Below are 22073 nucleotides of genomic sequence, written 5' to 3' on the forward strand. Positions count from 1 at the left end.
GAACTGAACTAGGTGAAGTGGTTGACTCAAAAGAATTTGTCTGTGATATTGAACTCTGCTTAGAAAGAAAATTGCTAGGAAAAGTGTCAAAAACATGAAGATTTGACTCATGCAGACCAGATGTTTGTGACCAGTCAAATGGTGACGTAGATATAGTACTGGTGTGGAACGGAAAGGAACTTTCATGAAAAACCACATTCCTTGAAATAAGGACCTTTTGTGCATCGATGTCATACACTTTGTAACCTTTAATGCCAACTGGATAACCAAGGAAGACACACTTGGATGCTCTTTTATCAAATTTCTTCTTATTATGTGTCGAAGTAGATGTGAAACAAAGACATCCAAATACTCTAAGGTGATTGTAAGAAAGGGGTTTTTCAAATAACCTTTCATATAGAGATATATTCCTAAGGACAGATGAAGGAATTCTATTTATTATATGGGCTGCAGTAAAAATGGCTTCCCCCCAAAATTTAGCTGGCATACAAGATTGAAATAGTAAAGACCTTGCAACCATCAACAATGTTTGGTGTTTCCTTTCAACAACACCATTTTGCTATGGTGTTTCTACATAGGACAACTGATGCACAATACCCTTAGATGCATAAAATTCAATAAAGTTGAATTCCAAGCCATTGTTTGATCTTATTTGTTTAATGGTGACATTAAACTGATTTTGAATCAAGTTATAAAAGGAAGGGACTAATGACAATACATCTGATTTTGCTCTCATTAAAAATATCCATGTGAACTTTGAAAAATCGTCAACTATTGTAAGGAAATAATGATGACCTTCTAATGTAGCAGTAGTATAAGGTCCCCAAACATCAACATGAATTAACTCAGAAGCAAATGTAGTGCTTTGAACATGCGTAGGAAAAGATAATCTCTTTTGCTTTACTAAAAGGCAAACCTCACATGGTAATTCACTATTACAAGAAATTTTTGAAAAAAAATTTGCGAATCATCTTTATTTCATCAATAGCCGCATGTCCAAACCTATAATGCCATAAGTCAAAACATTTAGAATCTGTTTTGCAAACATTAACACAAACATTTGAAGGAATTTTGACTATGTTCTCAAACTTAAATTGTTCTAGATATTGTGCATCATTATTGATATTAATGCATATAAGGAACAAATGTGACCATTTTCATCAATAAAAGATTTTCCAATATCTTACTCATATATATATATATATATATTTATATGTTATTCCTTCTATCCTTTTTTTTCCTTTGATTTTTAGGAAACTTAGAGAAAAAGTTAATTTTAGTATATTTATATTAAAATTTTTAAAATCCTTTCATAAAATTTATGTTCTATGTTTTTTTAATGCTAAAATTGTAAAAAAAATTATGAATAAGTAATTTGAAATATAAAACAAATAAACGGGTTATATGTTCATTTGACGTACAAGCACACTATTGATTGTGAGTTGATAAAAAGTCTTAGTATGACATGTATGTTCTTCTAATATAAACTAAATACTCAATTTAGGGTCAAAATCTTTGGGTTTTTGTGAATTTAAAGTCAAACGTCTCAATTATAATAATCTAGTATTAAACGTTTTCAGTTCCTTACAATTAAAGATTAAGGCGAGAGACGTTTGATGTATTTAAGACACACATATTGTGGATGTTGACTTGTTGTGTAAGACACGGAATGATAATTTTATCAGAAAGTTCTTTTGTCAAGTAAAAACGATTCAAATTATAACATGACGTGTAACAATTTTTCATCATGATGTGTAATAGTTTTTTCATTATGACATGTAATAATTAAAAATTTCAACCTGACGTGTAACAATTAAATTTTTAACATGACTTGTAACAATTACTTTTTTCAATATGATATATAACAATTAAATTTTCAATATGATGTGTAACAACTAAATTTTCAACATGACGTATAATAATTAAATCTTCAACATAACATGTAATAATTACATTTTTCAATATAGTATATAACAATTATATTTTCAACATGACGTTTAACAATTAAATTTTAAAACATAGTATGTGTAACTATATTTTTTATTATAACATTAATAATTTTTTTTTTTCACAAAAAGTAACAATAACATTTCTCAACATGCCATATCATCACTCACGTAATTTTCTATCACGTGTGATACACATTCCATCAACCTGTCAACTTAGCACTTAATTGTAAAAAATTGAAAACGTGTTATTCTTAATTGTCGTAATTGAAGCGTTTAACCTTTAAATGAAAAAAATATCCAAACGTTTAACTCCAATTTGAACATTTAACCTCTAATATGTTAAAAAATGAAATGTAAAACAAAATGCAATGGGAGGAAAGACTAGTGAGTCCTAAATCTCATATATATATTATGCGTGTACAAGTGAATGACAACGTCTTGAACTCAGTGATGGAGACACCGCAAGATTTAGTCTCAATGCAGCTGATATTTTATTTTCAAGATCAGTAGTAAACCTGGATTTCCAAGATTTCTATAATAAACATTCAGATACTCCAATTACATTGTCTATGAATAGTTTTCTTTTGTCTCTCTAAGATATGTAACATGTCATCTAATGGCTTTTTTTCTTTTACATATATTATATACATTACATGTACCCCAGGACCTACCTTAAAAGGGAAAAACAATTAGAAAAATCCACAATTGTGTTACCACTTGATGAACTGAAAAACCATCAGCACCCTAATGGAGATTGGAAAGCAACTCCCTTCGACAAATCTTCTGCAATGGTCCTTTCTCTCTTTCAGCAGCTAATTGCTTTGAACAAAATCTGCAATCAACTTTACAACACGGCGAGGCTTCTCAACATGAGGAAGGTGACCGCTATCTGGTACTCGTTGCATTCTTGCCTTTGGAAGCTCAAAAAGCAGTCTCTAACATGTCAAAATAAACGTTTTTTTTTTTAAAAAAAATCAGAAGCTGTAGTTAAACCTTATATATATTGTCCTGGTTGTTTATTGAAAAGGTCCATGCACTAGGGGAAATACATAAAGTCAAGTTTGCAACTTGTCTAGCAGGCTGATATTGCCTTCAATTAGTATCAATGGCAATGGAATGGACATTATTAGGAGCATCAAGAAGAAACAATGAGAGAAACTGTTCAGAAAGTAGCTCTGCTGGTTGCTTGACTATTCCATGTGGTCATGTATGATTTCAAGGGTAAATAGTGCAAAACCAAACCAGGCTGCTTGTTTGTATCAGAAGGAGTGCTGTGTGTATGTTAAATTTTAGTCCATAAATTATTGGAATTCAAGAATTGAGGAGATTTTATGAATTAAAATTATGGCCTCGTTTTTCAAAAGGATGAAAATATCCCAGCAACTGTAATGCTGTATGGAAATTGTATTTGTATGGAATTATTCATATTTGAAGCAAGAGCCCCTAAGTAATAACCTGATAACTTGAATTAGGAGCTCATAAACAACAGCCTGAAAGGCCGAAAACTCACCATTGCCAGTTGGTTGCTCACTATCTTATCGTTCTCACCACAGATGATTAGTGTTTTCTGCTTCACCTGCAGAAACAGAGTTCAGACACAATGTTACAACAATAGTTTCTGCTTCACAAACAGCTTGTTATTTGAGTGTATTTAAGTACATCAAATGATAAAATAACATTTTGGTCCAGTTCGAGTTGACTTTTAAAATCAAGATAAGCGAGAGTGCCATTAAGTTGACTCAACTTCATTACAACCATACCAAATATTTAGAAAAGAGTCAAAACTATGTCTCAAAATCTTTTATTTTGGCCTCCCCATGGTTTATGCATCAGGCTGATAGCCGTAGAATATCTCTTCAAAAAAGAAAAAAAATGGAAAAGATAGCCATAAAATATTCTTCACCGCATATGCATGACAAGAATTCACAACTAACTTTATCCAATTTCATAACATATCCTTATCACCACAAAGAAATTAAGCATTAACTTTCCATTTCTTCATGAGATGAATTCTAAAGGATCCAAGCGTTAAGAAAATTTGATAATATCAAATAAAAGCTAACTAGCAGCAAAAGGAGCACATGTTCTCAGAAAAGCACAGATTTGCTTGGATATATTTAAATTTTTTCAGGTGTATATGTTCCATGTATTATGAGAACAAGATGTTACAAACCACATGTAAGAGCTAAAGGACTGATGCTTGCTCTTTAAGCACACATGTGAACCTCAAAGTTTTCATCACTGTACCTGCTTTATTTGGGACACTACATTGTAGCCTCCACTAACCATAAAATTAACAGTTGCATCTTTCCACCAAGGCATGTGGCAGTGCAAGCGGCCAACCTAGGTTGACATATGAAATCGAAAATGGAGATTAGCTTTTATACATAGCAATGTTGCAATGTTGCATGAGAAAACTCAACAGTACATTAAATCTCAATGTTAAAATGGTGACACAGCAATAAAAGGAATAAATCATGTCAGAACTTGAAACTTACATTTGTCCAGTCTAAGCTCCTGGATAATGGTATGCCATTGAAAGCTAATAGATTTGCATAAAAACGTAAAGGGAATGTTTTTAGTAAAGAAACCTGATTCATAAGCATTAGTAACATGTTAGTAATATGTTCATTGATAGACGAAATAAATGAGTAAAACAGGAAGGTCACATAATTAATACACATGGAAACTTACCCCAGCATAGGCTACTACTTTTGGCAACTTTGCAAGGTTTCCTGTGCCTTCTGCATATACACTTGGATTGATCAAAACCAACTTTTTTACCTGAGAAATAGAGAAAAATTTGTTACTAGCACACAAACACCAAACACAAGTAACCAGACTCGAAGCAAGTGAGGTTAAGAGAAAAGGCAAGTGTAAGAGTAAAACCAAACTGAGAATATTTGAGTAAGAGATACTAAGGCATATACAGAGGCCAGAATGCCTCTGCAACAGCTACATATGTGGATATATCTCTACCTTAATTGGAGCGGAAGTATAATCCACGGCTCAAAAAATTCAAAGGATTTAAAGGCTATCCCAACAAATTAAGTTATTACTACTTGGGATTTCTTATTCACATTGCTTCTTTATATATCTAGCTCAATTTCTTTTCTCATTGTGAGTACACTGGAATGTGCTGTCTATAGGTCTCATACCCACATCCGCCACCTAAATGTTCAAAACCAACAACTTTAGAGTGAAATTGAGAATCCGCTGGCCTTCAATTTTATATATTTTGAAAAGAAAAAGAAATTGGAACAACTGTTGTGGCTGATGTTCCAAATTGAATTTCTTAACAAATAAATAAAGAACACCAAAGTAGAAAACCAACAGATTCATGTAAATCTTTTTGAATTCCTTGACAGCATAACTATCATTAAGTGCCAGGATTTTCAGTCCCAAAATCATTGTAAATCATCATGACCTGAGGCAGGTTAGCCTAACATTCTGTTCATTGATAACCAGTTCATTTCCAACCCTCATTCTACCATTTCAGCCAAAGATGAATTTCCCATATGTTAATATGATTTCAAAGTTCATATACTCCAGTCAAGAGCTACAGCAATAAATAGTGGGAAAGCTCAGATGATTGGACAAGAATTATTTAGCTGCACTCAACTATCAAGTTCTTTGGCATACATTTTTCTTTGAATTTCAATTTAATGAACCATTTGACATCTTCCAGTGCAGTAAGATACATATATATATGATAGTAGACCATGGACAGGCACTCGGACAAGCAGTGTAATATTTTTGCAGACAAAACATTTATAAAACGTCAGCCATGAGAATAAGCTAAATCATAGAGGAGAGACTTACAGCTTCTGGATAATTTACTGCAAAATCAATTGCAACAGCAGCACCAAGACTTGGTCCGACTAATACCACTGGCCTTTTGATGTAGGAACTCCAAAGCTAGATTAAATAGAAAACAAATTACAGATCAAAACTCAAGGACTGATCTAAATGATCTCCACTGACCAATGCAAAGTGCACATGTACCCAGATCATCCACACATCTCAAGCCAGAATGACAACCAGAAGACAAATGTGTGTTGCAATTTTAAGATATACAGTCACAGCAACACTTGAAACGAAAATTTAAACCACTCTGGCTCATCGCATGAGACATCTGAACAACTTAAGTAATGGTAAAAAGTTTTGAGAATAAAAGAATTTATGATGAATATACCTGATAGAGGTGGAAACGCTTAGATGCTACATTACATGGTGGAAGCCTTCCTAGTCAAGGTTAGAAAAAACAGAACCAAAAGCAAAAAATATAACACCAATTATTATCAGCAATCTGCAAGAAATAGAAATAAAGACAAAATGTAGTGGAAATAGAGTTGGGATGGGAGGATGAACCTAGATCAGAGAAGCCCCAGCCAAGAACGTCAATAGCCCATGCCTCCAAGCCAGATTCTTCAAGCAATGGGTACGCACGCCTCCATTCCAAACAAGAACTAAGTGACAACAACATATCGAAACACGTTCAGCAGGAAGTAGGATGCTTACAATAAAGTGCATGTATATGTTACTAACCTGTCAAAGCAATGGAGAAGAACAACTGGATTGGCATCCCTTTGTGTCAGAGGTTGTACACAACTACTCATTATAAAACTGTCAGAACATTCAATCTGCATTTATGACAAGAACTTTATATTAGTTCCAACGTGAGAAAACCAAAGGATAGTTTAAAACCAGAGTAAATAATGACAGGTAAAATTCTACACCATAGCTCCCTCTGGAAAACGCAGAGACACATGCATTCACCTAGTTATCAGGTTGGGTCTTAATAAGAATTTAGGCTAATAATAGAAATAGAAGGGTTTTCCCTGCTTGATTGATCCAACAGAAGTAGAAGTAAAAAACAGGCAGATAATTTTTAGACAAAAAATAAAAAAAACCATTCCCCACCCTGCGTTATATTAAACGGAAAAGGGAAAATTGATACAAACCACATTTACAGCCTATTATTTTATTCCAGAACTCAATCAATGAAACAACCTTGATTCTCTCTAGAATTTTGAAATCTACACCAAAATCTAAACTTGCCCGTCACATCCACCAAAAGCTACCAATTTTTAAAAATGCCAAAAAACAATTGTTGGCCCTCAGGAAATAGAGAAAAAAAAAGAAGAAGCAAGCAAATAGAAAGACTAGACTCCAGGGAAGAAAGAAGAATTAACCTGTACTGGGAGCCTCTTTATCCTCCTAGCCAAATTTCTAGCAAAAGGGTCTTTGATTTTCTCAACCTCTTTAGGAAGAAAAGAAGGGAACCCGTTACCACCACCGCCACATTCACCAACCACTCTAACTCCACCACTAGATCTCACACATTTCTTTGTTACTGTAACTCCTCCTAGTGCTGCTGGTGGAAGTGACCCGAACTTAACAGCAGCCATCATCATACTTTTTCTTTTTCCAAATTGATGTAACTTTAAAACAAAACAAATGATTATCAAAGCTTACGAACAAAAACAAATCAAAACAGAGCAGAACAGAAAGCCAAAAACAAGCTTTCAGACAAGGGTACTTTTGAAAGGACTGTTGCTGAGGTAAGTGAAAGTGAACAGTTAATATATGGTTGACAAAAACTTCATTTGAGCAATGGGATGTTTTTTGATGTACTTGTTTCATAACATGCTGCCGGCAGCATTGGTGATGAAACTCGGCTTAGCGCGTTCTCCAAGAGGCCACAATAACTCAGATGCCTGGTAGACTGGGACTTGGCAACCTCTGCAGTGAGGTCCACTCTCACGGGCTCATAACTAGTAGTATTAAATTTCTAAACTAACTTTTTTGACAATTAGAATCTTCTTTAATGAGGGATTCAAGAATAGTTACATTTGATTTTTCACAAAATGAAAATTTAAAGATAGTTTCTCTTTCTTTTTCTGGTGAAGTAGCTTCCTGTCCAGTAATTTTGCATCGGACGTGGAGTTACCAACTGTTTTCAGTAATCGTAGGTGAAAGATTGGAAATAAAATTAACAAGGAATTGAGACCAATTCGTAACTTAACTCTACACTTGATATGTGATTTTACATTCAAATATTATCAATAACCTTTTATTGATATTAATTTTAAATATATAATAATATTATTATTATTATTATTATGTCATATGAGACACTTTAATTTCAGAGTGGGGATGGCTCAAATACGTAATTACTATATATCCATTTATGTCTTCATGAGAGTGTCTTTAAGATCATATTCTTACATTTTGATGTGATTTAGGATAGTTTTTAAATTTTATCTTTTTAAAAAAACAATTATTAAAACAATAATATTTTATTATTCTAAATGTAAATTATAATCAAATAGTATATGAAATTCATGTATATTATAAAAGAATTCTTACATTCACATCACGATTAACATTATAATTCATTTACTGTTAAGGTTTGTTATTTTTAAATTTACAATGCTTCAGTGATGTTGATAACTTTTTTATTTTTACAATCTCAATGGAGCAAAGTTTCAAAACTATTTATTTATTTATTTATTTATTGGAATTATTATTTCTCAAGGACCTAATTAGGTATAGGGTTGGCCGTTCATGCAACTGTCTCAAACCCTAGAAGCATACTCATACAATGAATTTATACTGCACCAAAAATTTTAATTTAAGAGTGAGCATGGCTCAAATAGGTGAATTTAAAATTGAGACCGCATTATAGATTAAGTTGAGACTAAATATCAATTTATGTCTTCATAAGAGCATCTTTAAGATCAATCTTACATTATGGTGTGATTTAGGATAAATTCTAAATTTTATCATTTAAAAAAAAATAATATTTTATTATTTTAAATGTAAATTATAATTATATAGTGTATGAAATTCATATATATTATAAAAGAGTTCTTACATTCACATCACGATTAACATTATAATTCATTTACGATTAAGATTTGTTATTTTTAAAATTTTTATGTTTCCGATGATATTTTTTATTTTTAAATTCTCGACGGAGTGAAAATTCTAAATTATTTATTTATTTATTTATATAATTATTGGAATTATTACTTCTCAAGGACCTAGTTAGGTATAGGGTTGGCCGTTCATGCAACTGCCTCAAGCCGTAAAAGCATGCTCCTGCAAGGAATTTATAGTGTACCAAAAATTTTAATTTTGCTCCCATTAATTAGAAATTACATGAGTAGAAAATATCTTTTGGAAACACTAATTTGGGTTTGTTTACAAAATTTTATTTAGGAGCTTAATGCAAAAATATTGATGAGTTTAGTTCATGAAACTAAATTGGTCTTGGCATAAGTTTTCTGATGCCCACTTCTTGAATGCTGATGCACACATCTTTCTTATACTAGTATACTTTTTTATCTTTTTTTTTATTAAATGATTTCAATTATTGAAAATATTCTATATTCTTTTTGCATGTCTTAATATATGTTAGTAAAAGTATAATCATTTTTTATGATAATAATTTTAATAATGAGATAAAATTAAATTTATTGAAAATAATTGTTCATATATTTCATAAATAATATTATGAACGTACTGGCAGGTGTAATTGATATATTATAATAAGATTACATAATAAAATCATCATACAAAAATTAATATTAAAAATTGAAATTATTTCATTTAAAAAAATTTATTCAATTATTTATATCATATGTTGTTTATATTTATATATATGATTAACTATAAACATAGTATATTTGTAACACAGAATAAATATAGGCTTTAAAATCATTCACAACAATAATATATTACTTATTGACATTAATTGAAGGGTTTTTGTTTTTATTTATTATTGATATAATTTTTTAAATTATTCACAACTATTTTTTTCGCCAATACAATTATTATTTAATCATTCCATAACCAATTTCACTCTCCCTTTGATTCATTCCCTCTTTCCTTTATTTTTTCCTTTGTCCTTTTCATTTTTTATCTACCCAAAGAAAAAAAATGCAAAAAAAAAAAATACTAGGTGACAATTGACAACTCAATTACTTGTCCTTGCTTGGGGACAACTTTAATTGTATGCATGTATATATATATAAAGTCGATAAGGAATATGGGGCTGTTGTGAAGGACCATTAAAATACTAGTGTACTTAGGCCTGACTTATCTTAAAAAGGATTTTTATTTTCATGTGAAGATTGGCAAGAAAAGGAGATGATGGGAAAGGGGCATGTGCATGTTCTTTTGTTTTAATTAATAATATTTTTAAATAGTGGTTTTTATTTAAAATTAAAAAAAGGACTTTGAAATCAAATTCTTCTAATGAGAGAGAATATATATATAAATATATATATATACTTATTATTAAAATAAATACTTAAAAACACTTAAGTTGTTTTTTCATCTGTAAAATATACCAATTAATCAATAAATATCATAGTTAAGATATATATATATATATATTGTAGTTATTAGAATAAATTTGTTAATTTAGATTTTCAGTTTATATGATGGAGAACTTCAAATCACTTGTTTTTTTTTTAGACTTAGCAAATCCTAATTCATATTTTTTATGAATAATTAGTCTTTGTGGCATCAATAAGAGATTAGTGGCTGTTTTGGGTCAAAGTCCCTGTATTATAGCATTTTCTTCAATTTAGTCCATCTACTTAAAATTATAATATTTTAATTTTTTAATTTTAAAAATTACTTCAATTTAGTCCCTTTAACATTTTTCATCCAAATTAACTGTTATGGTGCTAATATAATACTGACAGGGCATTAGATTATGACATCTCATATAAAGGGGTTTTGGTTGTTAATGTGACATTGTCATATCACACTTTGGATATGAATTGTTGACGTGGCAATATAGTCTTAAAAAAATGCACTTATTGAGATTTGAATCCAAGAATTCTAGCAAATAAACTTGTCTTTTTACCATCACACTTAAACTCTTACATTTAATAATATCTTGTTTAATTTTTTTTTCTTTTCTTCTTTCTTTTTCTTTCTTAGTTTTTTCTTTCTTTCCATAAAACTATGTCATTTTGGAACCTTCTTGTACTCTCAAAAACTATAATCATAAAAACCTTTTGGAACCTTTTTTTCAAAAGAAAGAAAAAGAAAGAACAAAAGAAATTCAAGTAAAAGATTATTAAATGTAAAAGTTTAGGTGTGATGGTAAAGACATTAATTTATTTATTAGATGTCTTGAGTTCAAATTTCAACAAGTGCAACTTTTGAAAAATAAATTACCTTATGTCAACTCTCTAAGAGTGCCACATGCCATGTCAGCAATCCATATCCAAAGTATGACATGGCAGTGCCACTTCATCATGATGGTGACTTGGCATTGTCACGTTAGCAACTAAAACCCCTTTATATGACACAAATTCCAACAAATGCATCTTTTGAAGAATAAATTATCTTATGTCAACTCTCTAAGAGTGCCATATGGCAACTTGAACCCAAAAATGCTATGTCAGCAATCCATATCCAAAGTTTGACATGGCAATGCTACTTCATCATGATGGTGATGTGGCATTGCCACGTTAGCAACTAAAGCCCCTTTATATGACACATCAACATCTGATGTCATGTCAACATCGATATCAGCACAGTAACGGTCAATTTAGATAAAAAATGTTAAAAGAATTAAATTAAAATAATTTTCAAAATTAAAAGATTAAAATGTTGTGATTTTGAGTAAAAAGACTAAATTGAAAAACATAGTTCTAATACAGGGACTTCTCAAATATTTTGACTACATTGTGGCCAAAAGTAGCTTATTCTTGTTGAAATGTGGTTCAATGCCGAGGTGTTGGAACAATGGGGGAAGAAGCAAGTTATGGGACTTTGCTATGCTCAAAGTTGTCAGGTTGTGGTGGATACATATAAATAATTGGAATGCCTATAATTTTATAATGAATTATTGAGTTTGTACATCTAATTACATAATTGTTATCATTTATGCTCAACTTGGTGAACCTTATCAGTCGTTATTTAATTTCGTGATAATCAAGATTAGTTAGACTTTGAATCTCCATTTTACATCATGAGCAGCTCCCTTCGAAATTAAAATTGTCAATAATGATATTCATGCATTTGCACATTTTACCAATATTATTCCCGAATAATTCATATATGTAAATTGGATTATTTAATACGTGCTGTATGTATATTTTTTATTATTGTCAAAGAAAATTCTTTAAACTTTATTGGTACAATTAAAAAAAATAACAACAAAAAATACCCCTAAATACGAAAAACTTACATGTGGGGACGTCCAAGTTTCTTAAAAACCTGATTAAAAACTATTTGAACCATGCAATAATACATGTTTCAACAGCTACTGTTTGAACACACGACAGTTGCCTCCACCCAAGGTAACGTATATATGAAGTAAAACTCCTAATTAAGTTGATCTCAATCTATTACAAATAAAATCAAGACTCCAAAAATTCAAAGAGTTCCTCACCTGGGACAACACTTTGTTTTGCAAGCTTATCCACCTCCACATTTCTTTCTCTCATAAAATGAGTGATTTTTCCAACTCTTAACTAATGCTTGAAAGTTGACAATTAGAATTAAGCATTGCCTACATCTCCATGGAGCATTCTCTAAATTATTAATCCTAGATATTGCATTATTTGAATCACTTTCTACCCATAAGTTTAAGAATGATTCTCTCATGTAATAGATGAAACGATTAAATACCCTATTGATAGCTTGTAACTCAATATAATTTGAATCACATTTGCCAATGGAATGTGAGAACCTCATTCAAAAAAACCCCATTATAATCACATAACACACTCAAATTCCCTCTGGTCCCAAGTTTCCTAAAGCAGCACCATCCACATTAAATTTAAACAACTCTTCAGAAGTGACTACCCATCAAATATCTTCCCTTATTGAACTGCCTTTATGCAACATCATTAATCTATGAGCAATTGTAAACACATCATCAATTGTTTCAACTATGTTCGGCTAATTAGCTTTACTCTAGGTAGCCACTCGTAATTTAATGAGATCGTAGACTTGTAAAATATCTCATAATTTTCTATTAAAAACAATCTCATTACAAAAAAGTCAAATTGTCCAAACAATCCATACTTCTTGATTATCCCCATAAGGACCTCCATACCAAAGAGAAATGTCTAGGATTTTCATGAGTGACCCATTCAATCCCCCAATCCTAGCACCACAAATTCTATATTGTTCATGTCGCATCTTAGTTAAAGACGAGATGAGAAACAGTCTATGGACTAGCTTTGCACAAAACACAATATACATGATCATCAATTAATTTTCACTTGGCCAACTCTAATTTAACAGTTATTCTTTACGATGTTAATTGCCAAACAAATACCTTTACTTTGTGAGGAGCCTAGCTAATCCAAACTTTCTTCAGTAATTCTTTATTTTCAGAATACTGGGTATAGGGTACATGACAAAAAGAAGTAGATGTTAACTTACCACTTGGTAAAGGCTTCTAGATAATATTATCTTTACAATTTTTTTCAAGTGTAAATTCTATGATAAGACTCTGCATCCTTGTCCATTTTTAGAACTCTCACCTAAAGAGTTGTCTTCTAAGTTCAATCTGCCATTTTTGTACCGCCAATACTAAGATCCATGAAAATTCATATTCAAAACCACATTCTCTGCCTAAGGATCTTGCCAAAAAGATATGAACTTCCCATCATCCACAACAACTCCTAAATTAGCTGTTAACTATGTCATGCAGGTTCGAAACTTAACCGTTAAACATGAAAAAATTTGAGAGTGGTTAGGAGTCATCACCAATATTTTTTTTATCTAGGTGTGATTGGCTATCTATTAAATTCGTTCTATTTGATGAGGTGCTAAATTGATTTTAAATTCGTCTAGAGAACAATAATCTGGTTTGCAGATTTTGAGTTAGGCTCAAGAGTATGGTTATGCACGGGGAAGGTATTAGCACTCCCATGATATCCTTTCCATGACAATACTATTTAATCATATGTTATTCTATTTTAATCTTAACTTTTGATTTTATTCTTATGTTTCCTTAATCATTGTTCATTATTCTGTTCTTGATTTTACATGTTTTGTTTTTCTTTTTCTAACCTTTCTTTCCAACTTATTATTATCATCTTATTTGTTTTGTTTTTATTATTTTTTAAACCAAAGTTTAATTATTTGACTTTATCGATGCACATGATGCAATTATAAAATGATGTCATGGTTTATCAATTTTAAATAATAAGAAATAAAAATAACGTATCGAAAAAATTATTTGTAGACCATCCGAACGCTTTGGTGAACTCTAGACTTTTTTTTCGCCTAATGATATCCTCGAAAGAACTCATCTCTATAAGTCTTTTGAAAAAAATGCCATCATCAGGGGTTCTTGTCCCATTAGCAAAATAAATATGTCACGTATCATGTCAAGATAAAATCATGAATGGTACGCATTTATAAAATAATTTCTTTGATTCCAATTTTTATGGTAATATATTTAATATTTTAATATAATTAACTACTTCTCTTATTCTTACCACATATTTTTTAAGAATGTTTTATTTAAATCGATGATTTATTATTATTATTATTATTATTTAAAACTTTTTTTATTGAAAAACTTGATTCCATTAATTTTTTTATTTGTAATAATTTTTTAATTAATTAATAACTATACTATTTTAATTTTAAATAAAATATTCTATGAATTTATTCCTTCAAATACTTAAGATGACTAATTGAATTAACGAGATATTAGGATATAAGATTAAAGTTTATCATGACGCTTTAGTGAAAACCCTAATCGAATTTTGTACTTCGGAAAGTTATTTTGAAAATGCGACTCTTCACATTCCCGGATGAAATTCCATCATTGGGTTAACTCCAAAAAACCATTCTATGTTTTTATGTTTAGAATTTTTTATTTTTATCATACTTCTCTTTTCTTTTCTTTTTATGTACATCTAGTTATATTTTAATAATTAACTATTTTATAAACCTTTGAACATTTCATTTTATTAGACATATTTTAATTTAATTTTTTTATCATATCTCTTTTTCTTTTATATAGCTATATAAATTTTGTATAACTAAATATTTTGTTATTAGTTATACCTATATATGTATTTTATATGACTAGCTATTTAATCATTATTTCTACCTAAATATATTTTATATACCTAAATACTCTATCTATTTCCATTTTTTTCCTACCTGAACATATTTGGTATAACTAAACATTATCTTTTTGTCTTCTTTTTTTAATAATTTACTGTTTCCATCATCCTAATAGCTATAACAATAAAAATAAATATTTTTAGATTTTTCCTTAATCTATGAAACATATACTTTTATTTCTATATTTTTTGAGATGTATTAGGCCTGACAGCATGCAAAAAACCTCAAAAATTTCAATAATCAGAGCCCAAATCAACAGCCTAAAAGAAAAAGAGAGCTCATACATAGATTGGGATCAAATTGACCCAAGCAGAATAGCCTTGTGGTGGAACCAAACGGGCTGAGCCCAACCCGTTTCAGATCTTCCTCCACTCCCTTGCAACACACTGTTTGGTGCAGTTTTGGCATCTTGTTCTTTTGTTAAAAAACTCCTTAAACGGTGTCGTTTTGATGCTTCGGCCTTTTGAAGCTGCTGTAAAACCCCCTTTTCAACGGACGCTTTCATTTTTCCAACTCATTTTCTCTCTCCACCGCCTTCCCCTCTTTTCTTCCACAAAACCTAAGCGCCTCCTCCATTCGAACGCCATTTTCTCCCTATTTTTTTTCTCTTCCATTTATCTCTCCTTACTAAACTCCTCTTTTCTTCCTGAATCACAGAAGCCCTAAATAAATCCCTCTCTCGAGAATAGTTTTTAATTTTCCTTTTTATTTTTGATTTTTTTGGATGCTTTTTTTAAAGATCTTTGGGTATAATATCGGCTGCTAGAAACTAGAGATTTTTTGTTTTCTTTTTTTTTTGGGTTTCTAGAACTAAAAAACTCTTTTTTGCTCCCTGTTCAACTGTGCTTCTCTCGCGGTTTTTTATAGCCATGGGAAGAGAAGGCTATTTTCCAGGCATCTCTATTAGCAGTGGACAAATGGCTAGCCCACTGCGTTTGGCAATATGTGATGTTGGTGCAAATGGGGTTTTTGAAGGTATTCAAGCAATGACAAAATTGACTTCGAGCGAGCTACGTTATATTTAAAATTTATTTTAACTCTATTGCTTAGTAAGTAAAGGAGAATAATACAAATAACTTTAAAGATATAATAAAGTTAATGTTTAATTGTATTTTGTACTTAACGAAAGTAGATAGTTAAATATATTCGAGAGTTTGTAAAGTTGGGAGGGTCAAGGGAACTGATCAAGGGAGGAGGAAAGGCTGAGGGAGGGAGGAGGGAAGGTCGAGGACGGTTAAGTTAAGGTTAGGGAGGGGAGGGTTGGGTGGAAGATATATTTTTGAATATTGTGTTAAGGTTGTTAAAGGGCGAAGATAATTTTTCTAGATGATCAAGTTTAATTCCGTCAACTTTATTTTTAGTGTAAAATATTTTTATTATTTTAAATTTTGATCAAAATTATATGTAAATTTATTAATGTTTAAAATAAAAAATTTATTTTTAAAAAATATTTTTTATTAGACATTTAAATTTAATTATTAATTAATTATTAATTTACTGATATAATAAAAATAAAAAGGTAATTTTGTTTTTAATTAATTTTTATAATTATTATTATATTTTTATATTATCTTTTATCATTTGTTACTAATTAAAAACAAAGCTCCCCATGTGGAAGCACCGAAGCTCCCCTGGGGAGCCCCGATTGAGCTCCTTAAGGGAGCACTGAGCTCCCTATCTGCGGAGCACCAGGTGCTCCCTTGGGAGCCTCGATAGGGCACCCTAGAGGAGCATTGGTGCTCCTTTAAAGAGCTCAATTTGGGGCTCCCTAAAGGGGGCATTGGTCCTTTGGGAGCCTCGACCAGTGTTTCCTTTTCTTAGTGAGTTGGATATTATTTATTTTTTTTATTTTTAAATATAATAATAATTTTTTAAATTAATAAAAAAAGTATTTTAGTTTTTTTGTAACTTCTCTTAATAGTGTTTGTATTTTTAGAACAAAATATTTATTTTGAAAATTAATAGATTTTCATATAATTTTAATTAAAACTTAAAAACGTAAAAGTATTTTATTTTAATTTTTAAATAAAATATCTCACCTTTTTAATTTTTATATATAATTTTTAGTAAATTTATTAGTATTAGAAATTGACAGTTCACTTAAAAAACATAAATACTCTTAACAAAAAATAGAAAAAAATTAAAAAATATATTTTTATTAATTTTAAAATTATAATTATATAAATTTTTTTTAAAAAATTCCAAGCTCTTGAGAAGCACTAGATGCTCTTTTGGTTTTTTTTGTAAAAAAATTATATAATTATAATTTTAAAATTAATAAAAAATAAAATTATTTTTTAATATTATCATATTATCAAATTAATAAAAATATTAATAATTAATTAATAGTTAGCCTTTGATATTTTTTAAGATAAAGTTTTTATTTAAAAAATTAATAAATATATTTAAAATTTTGTTTAAAATTTAAAAAATAAAAATATTTTACTTTAATTTTTTAATGTTTTCACATTCACTTTTATATTTTATCCTTTCGAAGCTGAGGAAAACGTTGAAAACCTAGAATAGAATATACATGGGCCTTTTTCACTTTCCAACAAGAGTGTTAGAGATGTCAAATCTATGTAGGTAAAATATTGATTTAAAAAATAAATATAAAAAAATTTAATCGATAATAGTTAAATAATAAAAAACTGTACCAATTTCTAGTTAATAACATATTTGATAAAATCGAGTTTTTTTATTTTTTTTTATTTTGATAAGGTGGTGCACGTGACTTTGTGACCCCATCGAGCATGGACATCAGTTCGCACGTGCCCATCCATTCTCAATTCTCCGCGAAAGCTCCGAACTTCCCCGTATCTGGAAAAAGGCCGAAAGGCTCCCAGTTTGACGCCACAATCAAAACCAAATTCCAGAAAAAAAAATCTGTTTTTTATAATTATAATAATTGTATAAAGGAAAAAAAAACTGATTTGATTTTTTTTCTCCAAATTTTGAAATTTCTAGAAAGAGATGACGGAGGACGGTGGCGCTAGGGTTTCTTCCAATGACCCGTCTGTAACCAACGATGCTTCGCAAACAAGGCAAAGGTATCCAATTTCGTTTTTGTCCTAAGTTTCGATTCTTAAACCTTAATTGTTTCGTGATTATTCTTCTTAAGTTCTTAAATTCAAAAGTTCTATCTTTTTTTTTGGGAATTGATCAAAAGAAGTTTGTTGAACTTTATAGCATTTGAATTGATTGATTAGAGTAAAAAACAATCAACTTAAAAGAAGAAAAATATTGTCATTTTCCGGTGGAATATATTGAAGTATTTAAATTTTGTGCGTAATTGAGCTCTAAATTTAATGATAATTAGAAAGGTTCAAAAAACAAAAAACCTAGTTGGACCGAGTTATTGTCTCTCGATAAGCAAGCGCTAGAGCATACATGCAATGCAAGCTTGGATAAAAGATTATATCGAAATCGTCAATACTAGGTTGTTGTTGTGTCATGATTGTGCATCCAGGTTTTTACTGGCTACCTTTCCGAACTTACATTTTAGAGTAAGGATTTTGATTATGAAATGTGTATTATTGAATTTTTAGTGAATTTGCTACATTTATTCCTACAATTAGCATAAATCTCATAAAAAGTTGTTTCTGAACAAAGTTTGTAATCTCTATTCGTGGTTGTCTAATTGTTGTATAGTAGATTTATGCTTGCTTGGTGGTTACAATTTTTAATAGCTGGAATATTATTCAGAAAAAAGAGAAAGTGGGATCAGCCTGCAGAGGCTTTGGTTTCGGCTGGATTTGCTGCCCCATTCAGCAACTTGGGAACTCTTGGTGGCATTCCACTTCCTGGTGTATCCCCAGTCACAGGCACCTTTTTGTCGAATCCACTTGCTGCTAGTTGTACAGCTGTTAGCCCTGTGTTCCAACAGCATGCTGCTGCAGTGGTACCAAAACAAAATCAAGTATGATAAGTTTAGATGATGGCTTTTGCACAAACCAAACACATTGTCACCTGACATGTATATGAGGCTCAAGGATGATGGCAATAGTTTGTTCTGTTACCATTTTCTTTGTTTTGTGAATCTCATCTAAAATAAGAACTATTTGCAAATATTTATCTTTAGATGTGGTTTAGTTCTTTCATATGTTAATGTTTATTGCTAATAATTAGTACTTGAAATGATGGTTTGTACATTTGTAAGTTCAGTTTGTCTGATCTACCTGATTTACAATAGCATTTAAGCAAGTTGGTGAGAGGGTTATGGATGTTACTTGATTGCCTAAGCTATATCATTATTTTTGAATTTAGTCTAATATGTACGGGCCAAATATTGTTAGTGTAAGAATGTGTGCAAGATGTTTCTTCCCTTTCTTTGTAATTGCCGGTAGTTTGTTACTTATGGATATTTCTGCCTGGATGGTTTCATATGTGGAATGTTCATCAAATCAAGGCGGCTCTGGGCCTTTGTTTTTTTATCACAGGCTACCCGAAAGAACTCCTATGTGCATGGCATTGACATATTTTTGCTTTTTGATGATATGTTTGTATAGAAATATGCTAAACTGCTTTTTCCTGCATACTTACAAATTTGTTAACTGTAAAGTCTGATCGTGTATTTTGTTTGTTACATTGATTTAGCCTAAGATCCAGGATGAGTTGGTAATTGCCCGGGAAATTGTAATAAATGATGCGGAATCTTCTATTCGCTACAAGCTCACTAAACGCCAGACACAGGAAGAGGTAATCTGTGTTTCTTTGAATAGATGGAAAAAACGGTTTCTTGTTGTTAAAATTGGGGAAATAATTCTTTTGTTTATTCAATGTTGGTAAATTATTTTGATAATCTTTCAGATTCAAAGGTGCACTGGTGCTGTGGTGATAACTAGGTGATTGTCATTAAACGGATGTGCTGAAGCTTTTGAGCAAGTATCTTTTTTTGTTCTTCCTTTTTAACGCTTTGGCTTAATTGGTGTGCAGGGGAAAATATCGCCCACCAAATGCTCCGCCTGATGGTGAAAAGCCTCTCTATCTTCACATATCCGCTGGTGCTCATGTAAGTGTTACTTGTTCATCCTTATAGAGCATTAATGGTGAATTTGTTATATCTGTACTGGAAATTGAATGTTTTTTCTTTCTTCTTGTCTGAGCTTTTGCTTAGCGTAAAAATAAAAAAAGTAACAAAAACTATGTTAGAAGCCAAATATTTGATCTGTTTAAAAACAAAGATTTACAAAGCTTGTTTAATTACCACTGCAGTTAAAAGAGACAGCAGAGCGGATTTTAGCTGTAGATCGTGCATCTGCAATGGTTGAAGAAATGTTGAAACATGGTCAGAGCTCACAGACAGGTTCTTCTTCTTTTATGGCCGCTATGAGCAACAGTGTGAAGGTATACTTGCACTGCAATTCCTATCATGTGAACTATGTGATTCAGATAATTAATTATGGGGTGAATCTTTAACTGAATCTGGTTTCTCAGGTACTTAGCACATGTGTATATTTGGGCTTTGATGCAGACCCATCATTGAATGTTGCTGCTCGTATTCGAGGACCAAATGTGAGATTTTCATTTTTTTTCTTTTCAATTTTTCACTTTTACTAATCCTTGAATGGATAGTACGTTTCTCTTGATCCATATATTATCTTGCTGTTATTTTTTTACCTGATTAATTTAGTTCTATCTGTGCTTATAATTATCAGAGAGCTAGAACTGCTATTTTATCCTATGACTTAGATTGTATAATTAGATGGTGATACCTTCTTGCATAATTAAAAGAAAATCACTATCTGATGTCAAGGATGTGGACTATGGTCCCATTCTACCTACCCTAAACAACCCCCTCAGCTCAAATTGTCTTTCTACTGCATCAGCATGTATCTGGCATTTCTCGTATGTGTTGTACCCATTTACTTGTTCAAGTATTTTGTTGCATTAGTTTATTTAAAGTTTGTAATGTATATTTTTGAGATGAGAGATTCTAATGTTTGGAGCTTTCTCTGACATCTCCATGCAACTGGGAGAGCATGTTTTTGTGTTGGTGGTGGCTTGGTTTTGTACTTGCAGGACCAGTATATAAATCACATTATGAATGAAACAGGAGCAACAGTCATACTAAGAGGGCATGGTTCTGGAAACTTTGAGAGCCTGCAGGGTGAAGGTAGTTTTTGCAGTGCATAATGCAACCTCTTTTTTCTTTTCCTTCTTTATTTTTGGGTAAACCTAATGATTTGTGCTGTTATTTTAGATTTCTTTCTTAAACAATTATGGTTTATCTGGCCTTGTACTGGTTGCAGAAACACCACAATCACTGCACTTATTCTTATCCAGTAATAATCCTAAAAGTCTTGATGATGCTAAGCGTTTGGCAGAGAATCTCCTGGACACTATCAGTGTAGAATTTGGTGCATCCAGGTAAGCTGGTTTCTATTCTGTTGAGTGGTGATTGTAAATTGTAATCTCTCTGTTATTTAAAGTCTGGTTGTTTTTATTTTGGACTGGGGTAACTTGTTTCTTTCCAACCATTTTAGGACTTCATGTAGTAAAGTCTATGGTGCAGTTCCGCCTCCACAGCAGTTGTTGACTGGAGTTCAAAGTTCTGGGAGTGAACAAAATGTAAATGCTAGTTCAGCTGCTGGTTTGACATCAATGGCAGTCACTACACCAGCTCCACCTGTTGCGATCACTACTGGCAATTCTCAAGGGATGGTTGAGGGAATGCCTAACTCTGGGCCAATCCAGGCAAATGCAGTTGGTTATCCACAGCCTTTAGGGTCTAGAGGGACAAGCTATAGCGGATATGGTGGGATATACCCCCAAGCCACACCATTACAACAGGTAGCATTAGCTCTTAGACAATCATCTCCAATCTCCTCTAGTGTTGTACCTGCAACATCCGTATCAAGCATGGGTGTTCCTACAACCTCAGTTTCCAGCACAGTATCCAAATCAAATGCTAGCTCTACTTTAGAGAAGGAGCAATGGCTTCCACAAAAGCGGAAGTTTCAGGAGTTACCAGCTGGTTCAAAGGGCCCTGCAAGA

At 31.4% G+C, this 22073-nt stretch overlaps 2 protein-coding genes across 3 annotated transcripts in view; one reads left to right on the forward strand and one right to left on the reverse strand.

Annotated features, from left to right (window-relative positions):
* Positions 1-2416: 2416 nt before the first annotated feature.
* LOC110426656 (alpha/beta-Hydrolases superfamily protein) lies at positions 2417-7720 on the reverse strand. 2 transcript variants are annotated; one of them, XM_021441933.2, is made up of 10 exons: positions 7145-7720; positions 6498-6592; positions 6321-6418; positions 6145-6194; positions 5772-5867; positions 4644-4733; positions 4448-4540; positions 4197-4292; positions 3460-3525; positions 2417-2860 (listed from the first exon to the last, which is right to left on the reverse strand). In XM_021441933.2, exons 1-10 carry the CDS (start codon positions 7364-7366, stop codon positions 2762-2764), a joined length of 1005 nt encoding a protein of 334 aa, XP_021297608.1. In that variant the 5' UTR covers positions 7367-7720; the 3' UTR covers positions 2417-2761. The 2 variants fall into 2 exon arrangements, with proteins under 2 accessions (XP_021297608.1, XP_021297607.1); XM_021441932.2 differs by having other exon boundaries at positions 2417-2884; positions 7145-7718.
* A 10119-nt stretch (positions 7721-17839) lies between these two features.
* Positions 17840-22073, forward strand: part of RIK (RS2-interacting KH protein) — a 5515-nt gene continuing 1281 nt past the window's right edge. The window contains exons 1-10 of the mRNA XM_089785365.1: positions 17840-18127; positions 18783-18996; positions 19674-19775; positions 19887-19921; positions 20013-20088; positions 20292-20423; positions 20514-20591; positions 21099-21192; positions 21329-21446; positions 21563-22073. Coding sequence (XP_089641491.1) covers positions 18051-18127; positions 18783-18996; positions 19674-19775; positions 19887-19921; positions 20013-20088; positions 20292-20423; positions 20514-20591; positions 21099-21192; positions 21329-21446; positions 21563-22073 — 1437 coding nt within the window. The 5' untranslated portion in view covers positions 17840-18050. The remainder of the gene's footprint in view (positions 18128-18782; positions 18997-19673; positions 19776-19886; positions 19922-20012; positions 20089-20291; positions 20424-20513; positions 20592-21098; positions 21193-21328; positions 21447-21562) is intronic.

Source organism: Theobroma umbraticum, unplaced genomic scaffold, assembly GCF_002168275.2.
Source record: "Theobroma umbraticum cultivar Fairchild unplaced genomic scaffold, ASM216827v3 scaffold_12.0, whole genome shotgun sequence".
In the NCBI taxonomy this organism is placed as follows: Eukaryota; Viridiplantae; Streptophyta; class Magnoliopsida; order Malvales; family Malvaceae; genus Theobroma; species Theobroma umbraticum.